The following is a 19,024-nucleotide window of genomic DNA, read 5'->3' as shown; positions in this document are numbered from 1 at the left end:
AGACTGTGTTTGGAGCACTTGGCTCTTAAGAACTGAGTTTATGTAAGGCATCCAGAAGGAATCAGAGTGGTGTTAAAAAGAGGTATGCTTCAGTTTTATTATCAGAACAGGAGGAGTAGAAAAATAAAAACAAAATAAAGGAAAACTTGCTGCTTACTTTGAAGGAAAAGAAAGATTTCCCCAGGAGAAATATTGAGATTTTTATGGGATATGACATAGAAATTGGGATCTTGAAGGTGGAGAGAAACAAATATGAAATAGAAATGAACAGACCCAGCTCTGACTAATCCTACAGAGGCAAGTAGAAAAGCAAGAGATACTTCAGCTTTACCAAATCTAACAGCTGTAACTGGAACCTAAAGCAATCGAACCAAAGCAGAGAAGGAATTTCAGAGAGCAATCTAGAATGAATCCCTGAGAGAGGCCAGAATCAGGAAACTATTGGTAATGCAGCCTTTTCAAGCTGTGTTTGAAGAGTCCATTGCAATAGCATTTGGGAAATACAGCTTGAAGAACAGGGAAAGTATAGCAAGTATCAAAAAAATCTGGACAAATCTAAGGGTAAATGACAGAAAACCAACAAAAATATTTAAGCATTCTTAGGTGAGTTCCAAAATGCTAACATCATTAGAGGTAAGGGTTCAAGTATTGCCTTGCCCTTAAGAAGCATCCCAGAAATTTATAAAATTAGTGTTTTAAAGAAAGATCCAGCAAAAATAAAACATATTAAACAGGACATATTATAGGGAAAAGCATGCAGAACAATAAGAGATCAAATCTCTTTGGTCTCAGATCAAATCTCCAGGTTTCAGTCTGATGTTGATTTCATGATAAGTTTCTTCCTAAATAGGGTTATCCAATCCAGGAAGATGTGAATAAATATGACTTTTTTTGAATAATGGAGGATTTTGAAAGACTTAGAACTTACTGATTTCATATCTCTTTCATGAGAGACAAAATTTAGGTAAATATGTTAGAAAACAACTATTTGTATCCAAAAGCAATAAAAAACTAAAAAATAAAAAAGTATCAGAAAATAGTACTAGTTTTACATTGTTAAAGAAAAAATGATCAAATAAATGAGCAACTGAAACTCTTAGGAACTTAGGTCAGACCTCTGAAACAGTGTTGACAGATTTAACAAATTAAAATAAAGAAACTTTGATGGTTAATTTTGTGTCAAGTTGACTGGGCTACAGTACCTAAATATGTGGCCATGCATTATTTTCAATTTCTCTGTAAGGGTGTTTTTGAGTGAGATTAGCATTTCATTGTTTAACATTGAGTAAAGCAGATTGCCCTCCGTAATATGGGCAGGTCTCACCTAATCAGTTGAAGGCCTTTATAAAAAAAATGAACTTCCCTCAGAAAGAAGGAATCCTGCCAACACATGGCATTTGAACTTGTCCTGCAACACTGGCTCTTCTCAGGGTCTTCAGCCTGCTGACCTACCCCACAGATTTCAGACTTACCATCTTCATAAGCACGTGAGCCAATTCTTTAATAAATCACATATGTCTCTGTCACTATGTCTTATCTTTGCTGGATCTTCCTTTAAAATATATATTCTGTGTTTTTTTTTTTCTGGAGAACCCTAATATAAACACTCAGTTGAAGTTGAAATTAAATTTCAGGTTAAGAATGAATATTTTTTAGTATAAATGTTCCCTAAATACTGTCTGAGACATACTATACTAAAAAAATGTTTGTTACTTATCCAAATTTAAATTAACCAGGTGCCTTGTATTTTATCTGGCAATGTTACCCTAAAAGCAGTAGAACTATAGAAGGAGAAGAAACACAATGTGCCTAATTTACTTCTGTAAAACAAAAATGGAGCAGGAAAAAATTCTATTCAAGGCATGCCTGGAACAGTCCAATGTTGAGGAAAGCAAGTTTCTTGAAAAAGCAGACACTTATCCTATTTAGGTCCCTAAAGGCACACATTTTTGAACTAACAACAGCTGTTTTGGGGTCAGAAACATGAGGAGGTTAAGTCTCCAGATTAGAACGATAAGAAATACAACAGTTACATAAGCCTAGGCAATTCCACAGCAATGCACATGACAATGATGACTAGGAGTCCAGGACCAAAGACACCTGTTTACCAGACTTTGTAGCAGCTGTGCCATTAAACAGACTCACATTCAGTCCATCACTGGCACTCAAATGGGAAAAAAGTTTCTGATCCCTTATAATGCTAACACTGTTTGTCTGCTTTGTTCTTCTGCCACTGCTGGGGCCTTGCTCAAACACTACTGGTGCCACCTGCCAGGTTAAGAAGGTGCTTTTCTGGGCTCCCTGCTGTTACTGAGTTACACTCGGGGAATGCACAGAAACACTTAGTGGAAGTATGAAGACACAGGGTGTCACTATTGCCACCATTACCACCAGACAGGTCTGCGTGCGTGCTGGGCACAGCAAGACTGGGGTGGCCTGGGGCCTTCCTGTTCTGCTGTTGTAGGCAGATTGAGAGAACAGACTGTTCTTGCTTTTCTCATTATGATTATGATGATGATGATGATGATGATGATGATGATGTCTTTTGACAATGTAATATTGTAGGTCTCTCTGTTGCTCAGTCCAGGAATTCATGGGAGATGAAAAGAAAACCCAAGGAACATATCATGTTGTCTTTCCTCCAGTTTGGAAGTCCCAGCCAGTCTGTCTTCTTCTTTGAAACTTTCAGAGGGCATTTTATCATGGTCTGTTAAATAACTTCCAGGGTGTTTAATGAATTTTGAAGGGAGAAATGGGGGAAGGTGAGAACATGCTATCTGTTTCATAATCAGACATTTTTCCTTTCCTTTCTTCTTCCCTCCCTCCTTCCCTCTCTCCTTTCTGTCTTACTGTTTATCTGATTTTCTTTCCTTCTTTACTCTCTTTTTTTGTACTTTCTCTCCACCCCTTTTCTCTCAAGTAGATCCCTGTGGTGTACTTTTATTTTTAAAGTAAAGTAATTGATTTCTTTATTCATTCTGAAATATTTGTTAAACACCTCCCAATTTCTAGGCACTATGCTATGTGTTGTTGACATGATGGTAAATAAGACAGATACCTTGTCCTTCAAAGAACTGATAGTGTAATTCTAAAATGCTTGTCTGGATGTATCTGGGTATGGCTCTCATTTAACTGATAAGTAGAGTAACTATATATTTTTAACTTTGACAAATATATTCAATTAAGACTGATGATTTTTTTCTTTAAATTGCTCTGATTTCTGTTTTAGAAGAGTTTATAATTCTTAGGTTGGATTTTCACTTTTTCTTTCTCCACAATTGTCATTACTTCCCTTCATATTTATTTTTTGGTCATACTTTCTTTGTATTTGTGATTTCTAATATTTCTTCTTTAAATTCCAGGCATGTTTACAGTATTATTTTCTTGATGCCCATGGAGATTTTAAGTCTGCTCTTCATGTTTGGCTTTTTATAATTCTTTTCTTCATCAATGTTCATTTTTAGTTCTTTCTTTTTTTCCTGAAAAAAAATTGCTGTTTTTTCCATATTGCTTATTTTATACCTATTTCCTAGACATATCTTCTTGTGATTACTGAAAAGTTTTAACAACTTTCTAACTTTTTTCTTCTAGTGTCTGCATTTATTATTTTCCAAAAGTATACTCTTCCTTTCCATGGTAATTTTTTTCCTCTGGTTCTATAACATGTAAAACATATATATTCTGTGTTCTCATCATTGAATTTAAGGAACACTCATGTGTTTGCAATTCACAAGGCAAGGGAATCGAGCATGAGATAAAGGTGAAGGGATGGGTGGGAGCCAGACTGTGCACGTCCTTTAATTACAGGAAAGCTTTCATCTTTCTTCAGTGAGCAGTGCCCATAGAATTATTTTAAGATGAAAGTGTTCAGAACAATATCTAGGAAAGCCATTTACAGGAATATCCAGTAGAATCTTAGCGTCTCTGCAGAAGAAATGATTTGTGAACAGGTTCAAAACATAATGAGAAGTTGAAATTACAGACTTTGAAATTATAGTGAATGTCAGAGGAAAAAGGAGAAGAGGTATGAAAGATGACTCTGAGATGTATATTTTTTGTACCAAAATGATTAAGAGCACCTAACACTCACACCAAAAATACCGGAAGAAACTCAGGTTTTGAGGGAATGATCATGGATTTGGTGAATTTGAGGTGCAAATGAAATATCTGAGGCATCAAGTGTCAAGTAGCTATTTGGATATATGGAGATATGTATGGGTTGGAGGTATTACTTTGTGAGTCATCTGGTTACAGGAATAACTGATGCTGTGGGTGTAATGAGGCTGTCCATGGAGACAATATATTTAGAAGAAGACTTCAAACAGTTTTCAGAAATTCTAATGTGCTCTGCATGCAAAAGAATAACCAGAGACACAGAGGAACCCAGGAGAGAATTGTGTTAAGGTAATCAAGGCATTAGAGTGTTCAAAAGGAGGAAATGATCAACAGTGTTGATTTTGGCTAACAAGTTAAAGAGCATTGGGAAAAAAAAAAAACACCTGATAGGTTTAGCAAACGGTAGCCAGATTCTAAGCTGGCCCCATAGTCATCACACCCCAAATGTTCAAGCCCTTTGTAATCCCCTCCCCTTGGATTGGCAGGATCTGTGACTTGCGTTTATCCAACAGAATACGGAAAAGATGGTGGTGTAGTTAAGGTTCTGGATCAGCTGGTTGTGAATTAATCAAAAATAAATTATCTTGGGTTAGCCTGGCTTAATCAGGTGAAATCCCTTAATGAAGGACAGGGCCTTCTCTGAGGAGAGAGTCTCCTTGCTAGACCAATGAAGTGGTTAGCTACACCTAAACAAGGACTGCAGGAGGCCTCTGAAACCTAAAGGTGGCCTCCAGCTGGAAGTCAGCAAAAAGCAAGACTCCTGGTCATACAACCATAAGGAAAAAAAACTTCTGCCAATCACCTAACTGAGCTTGAAAGTGGAGTCTTCCTCAATTGAGCTTTCAATGACACTTCAGCCTGGTACAACACTGAGGCAGAGAGCTCAGCTAAGCCCTGCCTAGACTCCTGACACACAGAAACTGTGAGAAAATGAATGAGGGCTGTTTCCAGCCACTAAGTTTGTGGTAATTTGTTACATAGCAATAGAAAACTAACACAGCACCGTAAAGAGATTATTGGTGGTGTGAATGAACTGTTTCAGTAGAGTGACTGGGGAGGAGCCAGGCTGAGTGTGTTTGGAGGAGTGAGTGTGAGATAAGTAAATAGAGTATAAGTGACTCTTTAGAGAGGTTTACCTGAGAACAGAGCAAGAATGGGTGGGGAGGGTGGCGGTTATCTGGGACTAACGCAAGAATGTGGGGATATAGTTTGTGGTTTCGAGAACAAAGTTTTTATTATTTTTTTAAAATGTGGAATAACTTGAGCATGTTTCAATCCCTGTCTTTTACAAGAAACTTTTTGTACTGAAAGTTGGCTTTGCTAGATGTACAATAGATATAATGACCTAATGTTGATCTTCACATTGAAAATACTGTAAAAGAGTATAAAATATTATAAAAGAAAGAAGTATGGATCATGCTCTTTAGTAATACCTCGCTGATGCAATATTTCTAAATGCAAGGGAGCCCTTCTTGAATCTGGAGGATCCTCTAAGTCTGCTGTTCCTTTCTGTTCTCAGTAAAGGATAGCCACTCTCATTTCTCTTTCTATGATGATTTTCTAAGGTGATATTTTCCATCAGAACTGACCAGCAAGTCTTTGTCTGTGTCCCATATTGAATTTGTAGAATGACTGGGAAAGACCTATGCTGTGGTATGAGACAAATTACTATCTAACATGCATTAGTATCTAACAATGCTGCAAGAATTTCAGCTCATGTCATTTGTTTAAAACCTATTCCTTGCCATGCATTATTGTTTTAAAAAATGGTGGTAGCAATTTCTGTGGATTTTCACTTCTGTGATCAGAAACATGGTTAATTGTCCTCACACATATGACTAGTTTGAAATAACAAAAACAATAATAAGTGGAAAGAAAGAGAGGAAAGAAAAAAAGAAAACCTGCTATGTCCCAGGTTCTGTGCCAAGAACTTAATCTCAAAAGAATCCTACAAGATAGATGTATCATTTTTTAAATAAGTAAACTGAGTTTTGGTTTAAAAATATACTGAGAGCCATGTAGCTGGTCACATTAAGTGTCACATTAGAGAAGAAGCACTTCTGTGTGACTCTAAAGTTAATGTCTTAATTAATAAACACTGCTTCTATTTTTTTTTAAAGTCTTATTTTTTAGGGATTCAACACTGGTCTATAATAGGACAAGAAGAACTGTTCATTATACTAACAAGGGGTAATTAAGACCTCTCCAGAAGAGAATAATATTTTATCGGTTTCTCATTTACCATGATGTCATCCCACATATTTATAACATGGTCAGTCCAGCTGAGTTCCTGCAGTGATATTTCAGAAATGGTCCTGACCACCATAATCTGACTGGTGAGGAATTTCTAGTTATAACACAAGCATCAGTCATATTATGCACCTTAAGTTGGCAACAATAAGGCTTAACTCTGAAATATGCCCACAGTCTAGTCTTTTACATCCATGATGATTTACTATCGTCCTTAGCCAGTCATTTGACTCAGGCTAGTGGTTTTCAAATTTGAGCTTGCATCAGAATCTCATGTAGGGCTCACTTCCAAATTCACAGATTACTGGACCTGACACTCAGAGGTTTTCACTCAGTAGATGGGGGTTGCAGCCCTTAAAATTTGCATTTCTAACAACTTCCCTGGTGCTGCTGCTGGTCCAAAGCACACACTTTAAGAATTACTGGCTGATGCCAGGATTCAGAAACCTTTTTCTATAAAGAATTAGGTAAATGACTTTGACTTTGTGGGCCACATAGTCTGCATCACAACTACTGACCTCTCCCTTTGCAGCACAGAGCAGCTATGCACAGTGCAACACCTGAGTAAATAGGAGATGGTTGTGTTTCAGCACAATATTATTACAGACACAGGTGCAGGCTGGATTTGTTCAATAGAGCATAGTTGGTCAAGCTCTGGCCTACACCAACTCAGTACAAGAAGCCTGAACAATTACTCTGTGTATGTTGAATAGTAACTCTGTAAGAATCAACTATAAATTTAATTACAAAATTCCTTCTGAAATTTTAAATGAAATCTGCAGCACTATACCAGACTAAGCTGATTGTGATGAACTAGCATAGCAAAGAAACCCCAAAGCTTTCCTATGAACCCGGTGAAAGATGCAAGAGTCTGCATCTGACAGTTTTACTTTAAGATATCCATGAACTCAATTCCCATTTTGAAATTTCAGTTTTAATTAGATATTGTTTGAAGTGTTAGAAGCTATAACTCTATCAATTAAAACAAATACTACATTGAGTGATATAAATGAAATCAGATATGAAACAAAATCAGATAGTCTATTGACTTTATAATAAAACAAAACAAAACAAATATACTTGCCATGAGTGTGCCCAGATTTAATGTACTTGGTCTTTACTCAGAACAGTGTACTTCAAACTAATTTAAAATGCCAATGTAATATTATAAATCTACCTAACTATACATGCCAATGAACCCATTGCATTATCTCTATTAAGATAAATTTTGTCAAAATGGCATGTGATTTACTTCCTTGAAAATAATTATACGCAATTATCATGAAGAAAGTTAGTATTATGGGTCATCTTGGAAACTAAAATTGCAAATATTATGTCAAACATTTCAAAAATGCTAATGATTGGAAATATTTAAATAAAATCTTCACAGACAATAATATACTCTAATATGTGATAATATCAAGATGAAATAAAATGAGTTAATGGTGGGAAACATGCCTTCTATCTTGCAAAATGTTTTATTAAATAGCATTGAATCAAATATTTCTCATTGTTAAATGGGTTTTTATTTACCACAAGATATTTGTTCTTTAGTCTAAGACAGTGGTTTTCAAAGAGTTTTCAGTTTTATAGAAAAGCTGAAAGAACAATGTGGTCAAAGGAAACTAGAGAATGTATATTGTAAACACATTTCAAAAAGATTTTTTAATCTTAGCACTCCTGAAAAATATTAACATTCACAACATGACTCTCTAAGAAAGACATGGTAGATTATGCAGCCTTTTCCAATCTCATTGAAAACCAAATTATCAGTAGAGCATCTTAATGATGCATCCTTATACTGTGTGGTCATAAGTTTTAAAAAATGAATCCAATTTGATTCAACAAATATTTATTAAGTATCTCTATTTTTTAGTTACTTAAAGGTCAGCCCTTTAGTTTTACAATGCTACTCACCAAAATCTATCTAGAATATAGTTAATTCTATTGAAATACTTACACTCCTCTTCAGGCCTCTTCCGAAGTGCTGCACGAACTTCTTTACAAGGACTTCTCTGATATTGTGGGGGATTCCTTCCCCTTATTAGGTTCTCCATCCTGTAAAAGATAACCAAAAGAATATATTACTACTAAAATATTGATAAATTTTGAGAAGATAAATGGATTATAGCAATAGCCAATAGTTCAATTATCTACAGAAGCTTGTTAGACAACATCATTGAGTATGTAGCAAGGAATAATACAACAGGGCATGGCAGGGACCATGGTAAACCGGAAAGTGCTTGACTTTTCCAAGACAGTCTGGTTTTAAAAATGTAAAAACACCATGTAGACACTTATATGCACATTCTTTAGTTAGAGGCTGCAGTGGACTGTTTGTGCTCCTCACTCACAATCTCATGTGAAGCTCTAAGCCCCAATGTAATGATATATGGAGGTGGAACCATTGGGAAGTAACAAGGTTTAAGTGGATGCCCGTGATGGGATTAGAGTCCTCAGAACAGTAAGTGACCAGAGTCTGGGCTCTCTCTCTCTCTCTCTCTCTCTCTCTTGCTTATGAGAACACAGTGGGAAGGTAGTCATCAACAAATCAGGAAGAGGGCTCTCACCAGGAAATAAATCTGCTGGTACCATGATTTCAGATTTCTCAGCTTTCAGAACTGTGAATAATAAATTCCTGTTATGTAAGCCACCCAAGTGTGCTGTATTTTGTTATAGCAGCCTAGATAACTAAGGCAGAGACCTATTGACTAAAGAGTGATTACTTGTAAATAAATTTGTCAAAAATCAGGCCACTCTTTAGAAAATAAAGAATATATATTTCACCAACATTCAGAATTTCAATTTCAAGAGAGGAATTGCTGCTTTTCTTCCATGATAATGACTAAATTGGGAGGAGTTTTCTAATTCCAATAATCATGACTTCTTAAAAAATTGGTTAATATAAAGTGTACTCTCAGTTACTAGTGACATAGAAATGCTAGCATCCAGAAATAATAATAAAAGCATCAAATGCAACTTGGCTTAGCATATTTAACAGCATATACCTTGTGATTAGTATTTTCTGGTGTTAGTAAACCTTATATTCTTGTACCATCATTGTATACTTATTTTAATAAGATTTAAAAACCATTGAGTGCTCAGGATTTGAAAATTCATAACAAAACCATGATATTTATCATTTTGAAAATAAAACCATAGCTCCTTAATATCTATATAATTATTCTAATGGGATAGCACTGGTTTTGATGACTGTGCTGGCTGATATCACGTATGCTTTTGAAAACCGTGTGTTATTGGTTATGGTGACAGTGGGTCTTCTAGAGTTATTGGTATAGAGGTTTGTGTTTCTGATGTCTAAAGAGGAAAATCAGGACAGGACAATACCATAAAAGCATTGTTTAAAGTAATGTGAAATATGAGACGAGTGACATTTTGTGCTGGGATAATAACGTAACACTATTTTTGGGGGAAACTGTCCCTGGTTTTTAAAAGCACTTCTTCAAATATACTTCCTGAAATCACTCTATTTATATGTAGGAGATGCAGTAAGTGTTTGAGTGTGTGTGTGTTCTTATGTTCGTGCCTGTGTATATGCAGTACACAAAAATGTTTCTCAATGTGCAATGCTAACTTAAAACTTAGTTTCAGTCAAAGCTCATTTCAAGAAAAAAAATAGAATTATTTCTCTCTAGGTTATAATAATACAATAACAGGAAACCAAGAGTTTATGACATAATTTGCTTTAACACTATATATAGGGGAAAATTAAGCTTCTAGACCTGTCTCTACAGGTTTCCCATGAGGCTTAGCCATATAAACTAAATTATATAAACTTTCTGATTTGTGACTCTTGAATTAACTCAGTGTGCAATTTTGTTCACATTTCAGCAAACAAATGAATTTTCATGATGACCTAACAATAATGTAAGTGAACTAATGGTTATTTACTCAAGTTTATAAGCTCAAAATCGTAAAAGACAGCAAACATAACTTTCACATGCAAATGTCTACATACCATTGTGATGGAATTTTAGAAACCAATTTTACTTATTGTGATCACACTCTGATGAGGAATGGCAACTTATCCTGGTTGGAATCCTATGTAAACCTCTCTCTTGGATAAGCTATTCTTTTACCTTTTATATCTCTGACAATCAAACATGTGAAAGCAAAAGTGGTCTAGTTAATTTCCCCTTCTCTGTGTTTTAGGGTTTGTCAGAAGATTTGAAATATAAGTGATAAAGCACTAACAGGGCTTCAGAAAATTTTCATTATATAGTTGCCATTGGTAGCAAAGATCCCCAAATCAACTCCCCAGGAATCATGCCCAAAGGCTGCACCCTGAGAATCCTTACAAGCTGCTCTGCAGATTATGTCATGTTAGAAATGGAGCATAGCCGAGTGTGACAAACCTAAGTTCTGGAATCAGACAACCTGGGCCCAAATTCTAATTCTGTCTTTTTTTTTTCAGTCCTCACCCAAGGATATGTTTTTATTGCTTTGAGAGAGAGAGAAAAGAGAAAGAGAGAAACACTGTGAGAATCAATGTGAGAAAGAAACACTGATGGGTTGTCTCCTGTACATGCCCTGACTGGGGATTAAACCCACAATCTTTTGGTGTATGGGATGGTGCTCCGACCATCTGGCCAGGGCTCTAATTCTGTCTTTTAAAAAATGGCTTTAGGAAAAGAATATGTACTTTTTGCCTTAATTTTCTCATAATTAAATAGGAATAACAACCACCTCATAGGATTGTTGTGATGACTAAATATGTTAATATATGTAAAGTGCTTTACACTGAGTCTGTCACAATTCAAGAGCTCAGCAAATGTCACTGTCATTCATCATAATTATCCTAAATAAAAATGAAATCATATACTAAAATTTGAAATGTCTACTACGTTAAGACATATGAAAATGGCTTTATTTAATAAAGTATTATAATGAATAATCACAGAGTCATGGAAATAATTCTACTAGGAGACTGAATAGTTGAAATTCTATTATGTAATGCACACTTTAAGTTTGATGAAATTGTTATTAAATGTAATATGAATATTTATGTTAATATATACTTATACATAAATAACATACATATTATAAGTATAGAAATATATAACTACACAAATAGCCCTGGCTGGTATGGCTCAGTGGATTGAGTGCAGGACTACAATACAAAACAAATGGTTGCTGGTTCAACTCCCAGTCAGGACACATGCCTAGATTATGGGTCAGGTCCCCATTTGGGGGGCAGATGACAGGCAACCACACATTGTTGTTTCTCTCCCTCCCTTTCTCTGAAAATAAATAAATAATATCTTTAAGAAATAAAAGATATATATGTATATATGTTGATCTGCTAATTACATGTTGATTTTTGATCATTTAGCTATTTTCACTGAAATGTTTGCTTCCATCTGTGACGTTTTAAGTTTTTGAGAACCACCAAAAAGATAGCTGGGAACAAAGAAACTCACTATAAATTATATATACCACCCACTAAGAGAAGAAAACATTTTAAAACAACATTAAATGTCCTTTTTTCTCTAGAATTCTAAGTGTTATGCCCAGTAGAAAACACTTTGAATCAAATTAAAAGTTTTGCAGAAGCGATGTTTGTGTCTACACTATTATATGACTGCAGGACTTCCATCTTCCTGAGATTCCAAATCTGGCTGCTTGAACCCTTTACCCAGCATCATCTATGATCTACGGTTCACATTAAATGGTCAGGCAAAATGGCCAATAATCAAGTCTTGGAGCACAGCCAGGACACAGCAAAGGAGCTATTCCAGCTACTTTCAAATTTGGCAAGACACCAACAGGAGTGTGTTAACAGTTCCAGCAAGGAAAGATTAAGCGTGATGACCACAGGCAAGACAGATGCTCTAACAGCTTATCGAAAAGCTCTGAAAAGTGCAGCCTACATGGCAACTGCTGGGAAGAAGCAGAGGCAGCCAGATTAATATTGAAAAATCTGTGAAAACTATCAGAGACTATGAGCAGAGGTGTCCATGATTCTCCTAAACTTAGTTCAAAAATCGCCTGAGGAGCTTTAAACAATATAGATTCTCCAACACTATAGATTTTCCAACACTAAAGATTTTCATTCAGTAGGCTGGGATCAGGTCAAGGTAGATATATTTTTTAACATTAATCTGGTGTTTCTCAAGTAGCCTTACACTGGTCCCAATACTGACATTTGGAAACCCTTTTGAAAATATACACACTTGCAGATGTAGGAGAGGGAAGTTCAACAAATTCATTTAAAGAGGTAGTCACTTACTGATACAGAGCTGAAGTAAGTGTCTGGGGTGGAGACCGCAGTTAGAACGGGTATTATCAGAAATGAAAAGAGGTGTAGTTAAATGCTTGCCAAGTTGCTTGGAGGTCATCCAGATCAACGTGAAGGCTGACCATTAGAAGGCTGATAATTTCAATAATGAAATAATTGCCTTCAATAAGGTTTGGCAGACAGTTGGATCAGAGAACAAATTTGGATTGATGTAGAATTGTGGATTGAATGGGGAATATGATTAATGAATAAAGAAAATAAAGCTTAGGTGAAAATATGCTTGAAATAAATTTATACTAGATGGGGAAGGAAAATAGAGAATTATAGAGTCATTAGAAGATAGGGAATTGGATTAAAATTATAGACATATCAAGTATAACTAGTTTTTCTAAAAATTTCTATTATGTGCTAGATGCTAGGTAAGTTTATGTATACATTATTTATACTATTCTTATTCTATCCAGGGTTAACCTGAGGCTCAGAAATGTTAAGTAAACTGTTTAGGATCATACAGTAAGTAAACGAGGATTTTAATCCAGTACTTTCTGACTTCAGAGCCTATGTTATTAACTACCATGTGACCTGTGCAAAAGAACTTTCTGTGATGACATAAAAGTTTAATATCTGTGCTGCCCAATAGAGTAGCTGCTATTCATTTTCAGTTATTGAACACCTGAAATGTGGCTGGTGTGACAGAGGAATGGAACTTGTGAGTTTGAAATTGTGTTGAATTTAAATTTGCTTAAATTTCAATTAACACACTTGGCTACTGTAGTAGACAGCACAGCATATCTAGAAGCCCCGACTCAGCACATGACTAACAAACATACAAATCTCCACTGAAGATCTCTGAATTAAACTCACTAAGACCAGGAGAAAAAGCCCTTGGAAAGTGCTCCAAATGACAGTCTTCACAGACAAATGAACTAAACTCCTCACAGTAGTACTGGATCACAGTAACTTCTAAGAATCTCCTTGCAGAAACACACTTTTTCATGCAACCATAGTTTTCAACTATGAAGCTCTCCTAGCACATCTAAGTGCCTTGAATACACACTTAAAACCCCTTTCCATCCAGGATCTTTGCATATACTGCTCCCTTTGCCTTGAAGGATCTTCCTCCTATTCTATCTGAATAACCCCTAATCATCCTTCCAGTCTTTGTTATAGTACCACTTTTTGAGATAATGAGGAATCACTTTGACCCCTTTATCTAATTAGATCCCTGAGTATGGTCTTACCATGCAGCCCAGAGTTTTCCATCATAGTATGTATTACAAATTGCAATTATATATTAGTCTTCTGGAATTTCTGTTTAACATCTGCCTGTCTCTTATACTGTAATCTCTATGAAGTCATGGACAGTATCAGTATTATTCTCCACCCTATTGGAAAACTTAGCACAGTGTTTGGCATTCATGAAGTATTTGTTGTTTGAATGAATGAGTCTCCCCTAATCCTGCCACAAGGGCAAATATATATTCATATGGTCACTGGGTGTGAGCTAGGTAGTCAAACTAATGAAGGACTGTCCAAATGATATCATCTTTCCATTACCCCCCACCTGTGTGCTTTCCCTCAGTCATTCACTGGCACTTCCTAACACTTCCCTAATAGGCCATCACCTTGCCCTCAAAAGCATCCTCTCACCACTGCTCTCTCCACCAGCCATCAGGGCTGACCCGTTATCAGAGGTCAGGACCACCTCAGATTCTCTTTGCTGCAGGGCCTAGGGGTTCGGAGGGGAACAGTGAGATGAGTTCATTGGGGGGCTGCTCTCCTTAATATGATATAAACCTATAAAGACCAGGTGCCCTTACCAGTAGACAAGGATTGTAACCAAGGGAAGTAATAGAATCATGACATCAAATAAATCAATTAAAAAGTAAAATCAACTTATTTTGTTTACAAGTTACCAAAGATACTGAAGCTATTATTCCCCTCTCCTTGAGCTTATTATTATATTTGCTGTTTTGTGAGCACATCCCAAATTATAAATATATAGTGCCTAAATGGATTTATTAGATAAAAAAAAGCAAATTTAGATGAGCCTCTAACTCATAGGTGGCAAACACAAGGCCCACAGGCAGAATCAGGCCCTCCACCATATTTTATCTGACCAGGCACCTTCCTTGTTTCTACCAGGAGGGAGTGCAGAACTCCTTGCCCCTTGTTAAGGAGCAGTTACATTTATAAAGCCCTAAAATTACATTCAGCCCTTTGAAGGCAACCAAGAGGCTGATGTGGGCTTCGGTGAAAATGAGTTTGATGCTCCTGCTCTAACTGAAGGTCTGCTTACAAAGCAGTGAGTTGAGTATTTGCATGCCCTTCTGCTTTGTCCTCTGGAGTCCCCTAAGACTCCTTAAGGGATTTTTTAAATCAGTTAAGTGAATATAAGATAAATTACAAAGAGTAAATATCTCTGACTTATTAGTTTCTAGGAAAGTAAAAATTTCACTTATGTTTTAATAATCTTTAATTAAATAATCTGGAACAAATGCAGACATTTAAAAATATGAGACTGGCATTTCATTGGGTTTTTATTTAACTTGATTATAAAGCAGAATTGGACACAATAAACTGCATATCTATAAAAAACCAGAATCCATTATATTTAAAATGGAAATAAATATGACTGGGATGATTAATAAAATATACAGTAAAAAAATAGCAGCATTTGTTGCCTTCCAATTTGACAATGAATATACAGAAGCATTTCTGTTTAAGTACAAAGCCATACAATGTTGACTACTATCTTAAAATTCATCCTTATAGTCTGTGGTCAAAGAGGCTACTACCTTTTTATTTGTCAGAGTCCAAAGATTCAAATGTGTACCATGTGACAAAAGTCAAGCATTTTTTTTCTTTTTATAGCCACTTCTTTCATGTCCATTAACACAGCACAGTATGTAGACCATGGTAAACACTTCGTAAATATTTAACAAATGATTTAATGAGTGAATGAAGTTGGCTCCTTCCTGGTGGGGACATTTTGGAAGATTCTAGTTTTATATTCAAATTTTACCTATCTTCGAAGGCCAAATTTTAAGTCCCAGTTCTATTCAGAAACAATTTCAACCACTTCATATATACTCAGTGCTTGCCTTCTGAATCTTCTATATTATATCTATTACATTTTTGGAAGAGTAACCAGTGACTTTTCAGTTAGTATTAGTCTTCATTTCAATGAGTCCTTCACTCACATAGATTCCAAACAATTTGAGGGCTTGGATATCATGTACCACAGTCATAAAAATACATTCCCATAATTTATTTCATTTCCATGACAATTCTGAAGTAGGTATTAATACATTACTATTTATACAGGAGACAAATGAAAGTCTGAAAATTAAGTGACATATGTGGAATAACAAAGGAAAGCCAGAATAAGAACTTGAACTTTGGTCCTTTGGCTCCCATAATTCCAACTTTAATTATACAATGCCACTATGCATAGATAATATTATCAGTATTTTAGTTTTTCTAGTGTTTCATAGAGTAGGAAGGGTTCTTACCTTGTGAGTTACAGATGCACAAGAAATCTTTAAATATTGAATAAAAATTATTGTCACTTTGACTTATGATTCTGTGGATCTAAAAACTCAACAGATATAATTCATGGCAAACTAAAATGAAACCAATAGGGATTAAAAAATATAAGTGTGCTTAAGTATGCACATGAAAAATAGAAGGTCCTGGCTGGGAAGCTCAGTTGGTTAGAGCATTGTCCCAATATACCAAGGTTGCTGGTTAGATCCTTGGCCAGGCATATATAAGAATCAACCAATGAATGCATAAATAAATGGAACAACAAATCAATGTTTCTCTCTCACTCCCTCATAAAAAAATTTAAAAAAGAAGAAAGGAAGAATAATATTGCTATATTATTTTTGGAAATGATGATTAATAGTCTGTCCTTCCCAGAGAAAGAGAAGAATAAGAGGCAGCATGCTGTGACCTTCCATCCTTATGAAGTTATACAGCCAAGTGACCTCCCCCTTCCCTACGCCATCCCCCCAGAGCTTCCAAATTCTTTCTTTGGCTTATAATTCAAGAAAAAAAAAGAGAGAAAAAGTTGAAGAAGCAGTGGAAAGTACTTTTGCTTCATCACCAATCTGCTGTTTTCTTTTAGAGGAAGTTGAACCTGAATTCAGCACAGTGAACCTGAACCTAACCCCAGACTAGAATGATGCATACATAGTGAGCATAGTGAGCATATAATAGCCATTAGAAGGATTGGTTTTCAGGAACATGTATAAAGGACACATGGACAAAGCCAAAGAAGGGTAGGATCAAGGGTGGGAAGTGGCAATGGCTAGGGTGGGGTGGGGATTTGGGTGGGGATGGAGACAACTGTACTTGAACAGCAATAAAAAATGTGAAAAAAACCTTAAAGAATTCTCAAGTGTTTATAAAGATCCCATTTAAACTGCAAATGACAGTATAGAAATAATCAATACCCAATTATTTCAGCCAAAGATGTTGAGCTGATAGTTAATAAGGAGAAGCTGAAGTTAAAGAGCAAAATTGTTGTGAAAAGAAATCACATCTCAACTATACTTAAACTGCCGAGAAAGAGAGTGAAATGTTCAACAGAACATGAAGACGGATGACATGATGCAGAGCTGGGAGAGGGTTCGGCACCTGGTTTTTAAGGGCAGTGATGATTTACCAAAAATACAAGAGTCATCAGTTGTGTCCAAGAGAAAAAACTTTTTACATTGCCAAGCCACACATTTAGGGAATGACAAACACAATAATACATTGTTCTGGCCTTTTATTAAAGAAATAGAATTCAAAGCAGATGCATATCATTATGGACTTCTTGAAAATCTAGAATCTATAAATGACAGTAGTCCCTTCTCTGAGATTTAGGAAGGGGCCAAGTGAGAGTAGAATAATTTGTAAATAAGGAGAACAGTTCCTTCATTTAAGTAGCTGTGCTCATTTACAATGGTATATAATTTACTATATAACATAGCAACAAACAACTATTGTACAAAAAATTAGTGAAATTAATGAGAAGAGCATGTGTAGCAGCTGGAAAATAGTCAAGCTCCTCATAAATTCAGGAAGCACACTATTCACAACCTTCTAGTTTTAAAACTGAATTACTTATTATTTAAAAATATATTTTGTTTGGTTTTCACCCACACACAAAGTAATACTGTATCAGAGATATGTTATCTTTATAAAGGTATTATTGTCTAATTGAGTCGATACAAGAAATAGCAAGTTCCCCTTAGTGAAGGCCCTTACAGAAATAACTGAGTAACATGTCAGATTGAGGAATGTGTTCACTGCTGAAATCTCAAAAAGGCAATTATTTAAGTTCACTAACTTCAGAGTTATTAAAAAAATAAGTCTCTTAAAACTACATAAATTAAGTGGATAAATTAATAGAAACACTTGCCTGCAAAAATAAATTATATTCACAGGATGGCAAAAATGTAAAGAAGGCTTAATAAGAAATCAATAACTCTCAGAAGCAAAAACAGGACTGGCAATATGGAAGAAATATAGCAGTTAAAAAACACTGAGAGTTCTTGAAAAACCCAAATGTTGAATCACATATTATGCAAAGATAAAATTGATACTAAGAAATACAGAAAAAATGCTAGGTGCTTTAATAAGATTATTACTATTCATGTTATGATAAAAGATTACACCTGAACTATCTATCTTTCTTAAGTTTAATAGCATCTAAAAACTATTTTTTGTAAAATTATATTTTGAATTAGGTGAAATATAGAAATGCAACATAATACCTGCCATATAGAAATTAGTATGTGTACTTAATACATGTATAAGCTTAGTTTGACTCCTTTTCTCCATTTTCCCTTTCCTCCTCTGACCCACTTTGACATGAAAGGAAAAGGAAAACACTTATGTTAACATTTGGGTTCATGATTTTCAGTCAACATTTATGAAATGCCAGCAGAATACAGAATTATCTCTCCTCTGGAAAGCCTTGTATAATTTTGTCTGCCTACCTAGTTATTGTCTGTCTCTCTGTCCTATTACAGGGTCCTACACATACATCTCATCACCCCAGCCTCCATTAAAATCTCCTGAGGGCAGAAGAGGATATAGTACAATTTACAGAACACAGTAGCAATTAAATATTCATTGTTAAATGATTGACTAAATGGTATTACAAATAAATGTATACCCAATAAAGCTCTGATGTGATCTATGGTTATACAACATCTTTGTATATATTATTTATTTCTCAGAAAGAGCCTGTGGGTTTAGTATTTTACAGATGAACTGAGGGTCTCACTTGCCCAAGGTCAGCAGCAAAGCCAGACTCTCCTCTGAATTTTCTGATTTCTCCTGATCTTCTCACTTGAACACAACTGCCTGAAAAAAGAAACTGCTCTGCTCATTTCCAGGTTA

General features: G+C 35.5%; 1 protein-coding gene across 1 annotated transcript in view; it reads right to left on the bottom strand.

Annotated features, from left to right (window-relative positions):
* Positions 1–19,024, bottom strand: part of LRRC7 (leucine rich repeat containing 7) — a 464,523-nt gene that overhangs the window by 346,110 nt on the left and 99,389 nt on the right. Inside the window, exon 2 of the mRNA XM_028512216.2 lies at positions 8,327–8,424. Within this exon, the coding sequence (XP_028368017.2) occupies positions 8,327–8,424 (98 nt within the window). The remainder of the gene's footprint in view (positions 1–8,326; positions 8,425–19,024) is intronic.

The sequence above is a fragment of the Phyllostomus discolor genome, chromosome 5, assembly GCF_004126475.2.
Source record: "Phyllostomus discolor isolate MPI-MPIP mPhyDis1 chromosome 5, mPhyDis1.pri.v3, whole genome shotgun sequence".
NCBI lineage: Eukaryota > Metazoa > Chordata > Mammalia > Chiroptera > Phyllostomidae > Phyllostomus > Phyllostomus discolor.
This window is presented reverse-complemented; position numbering and strand designations above follow the sequence as displayed.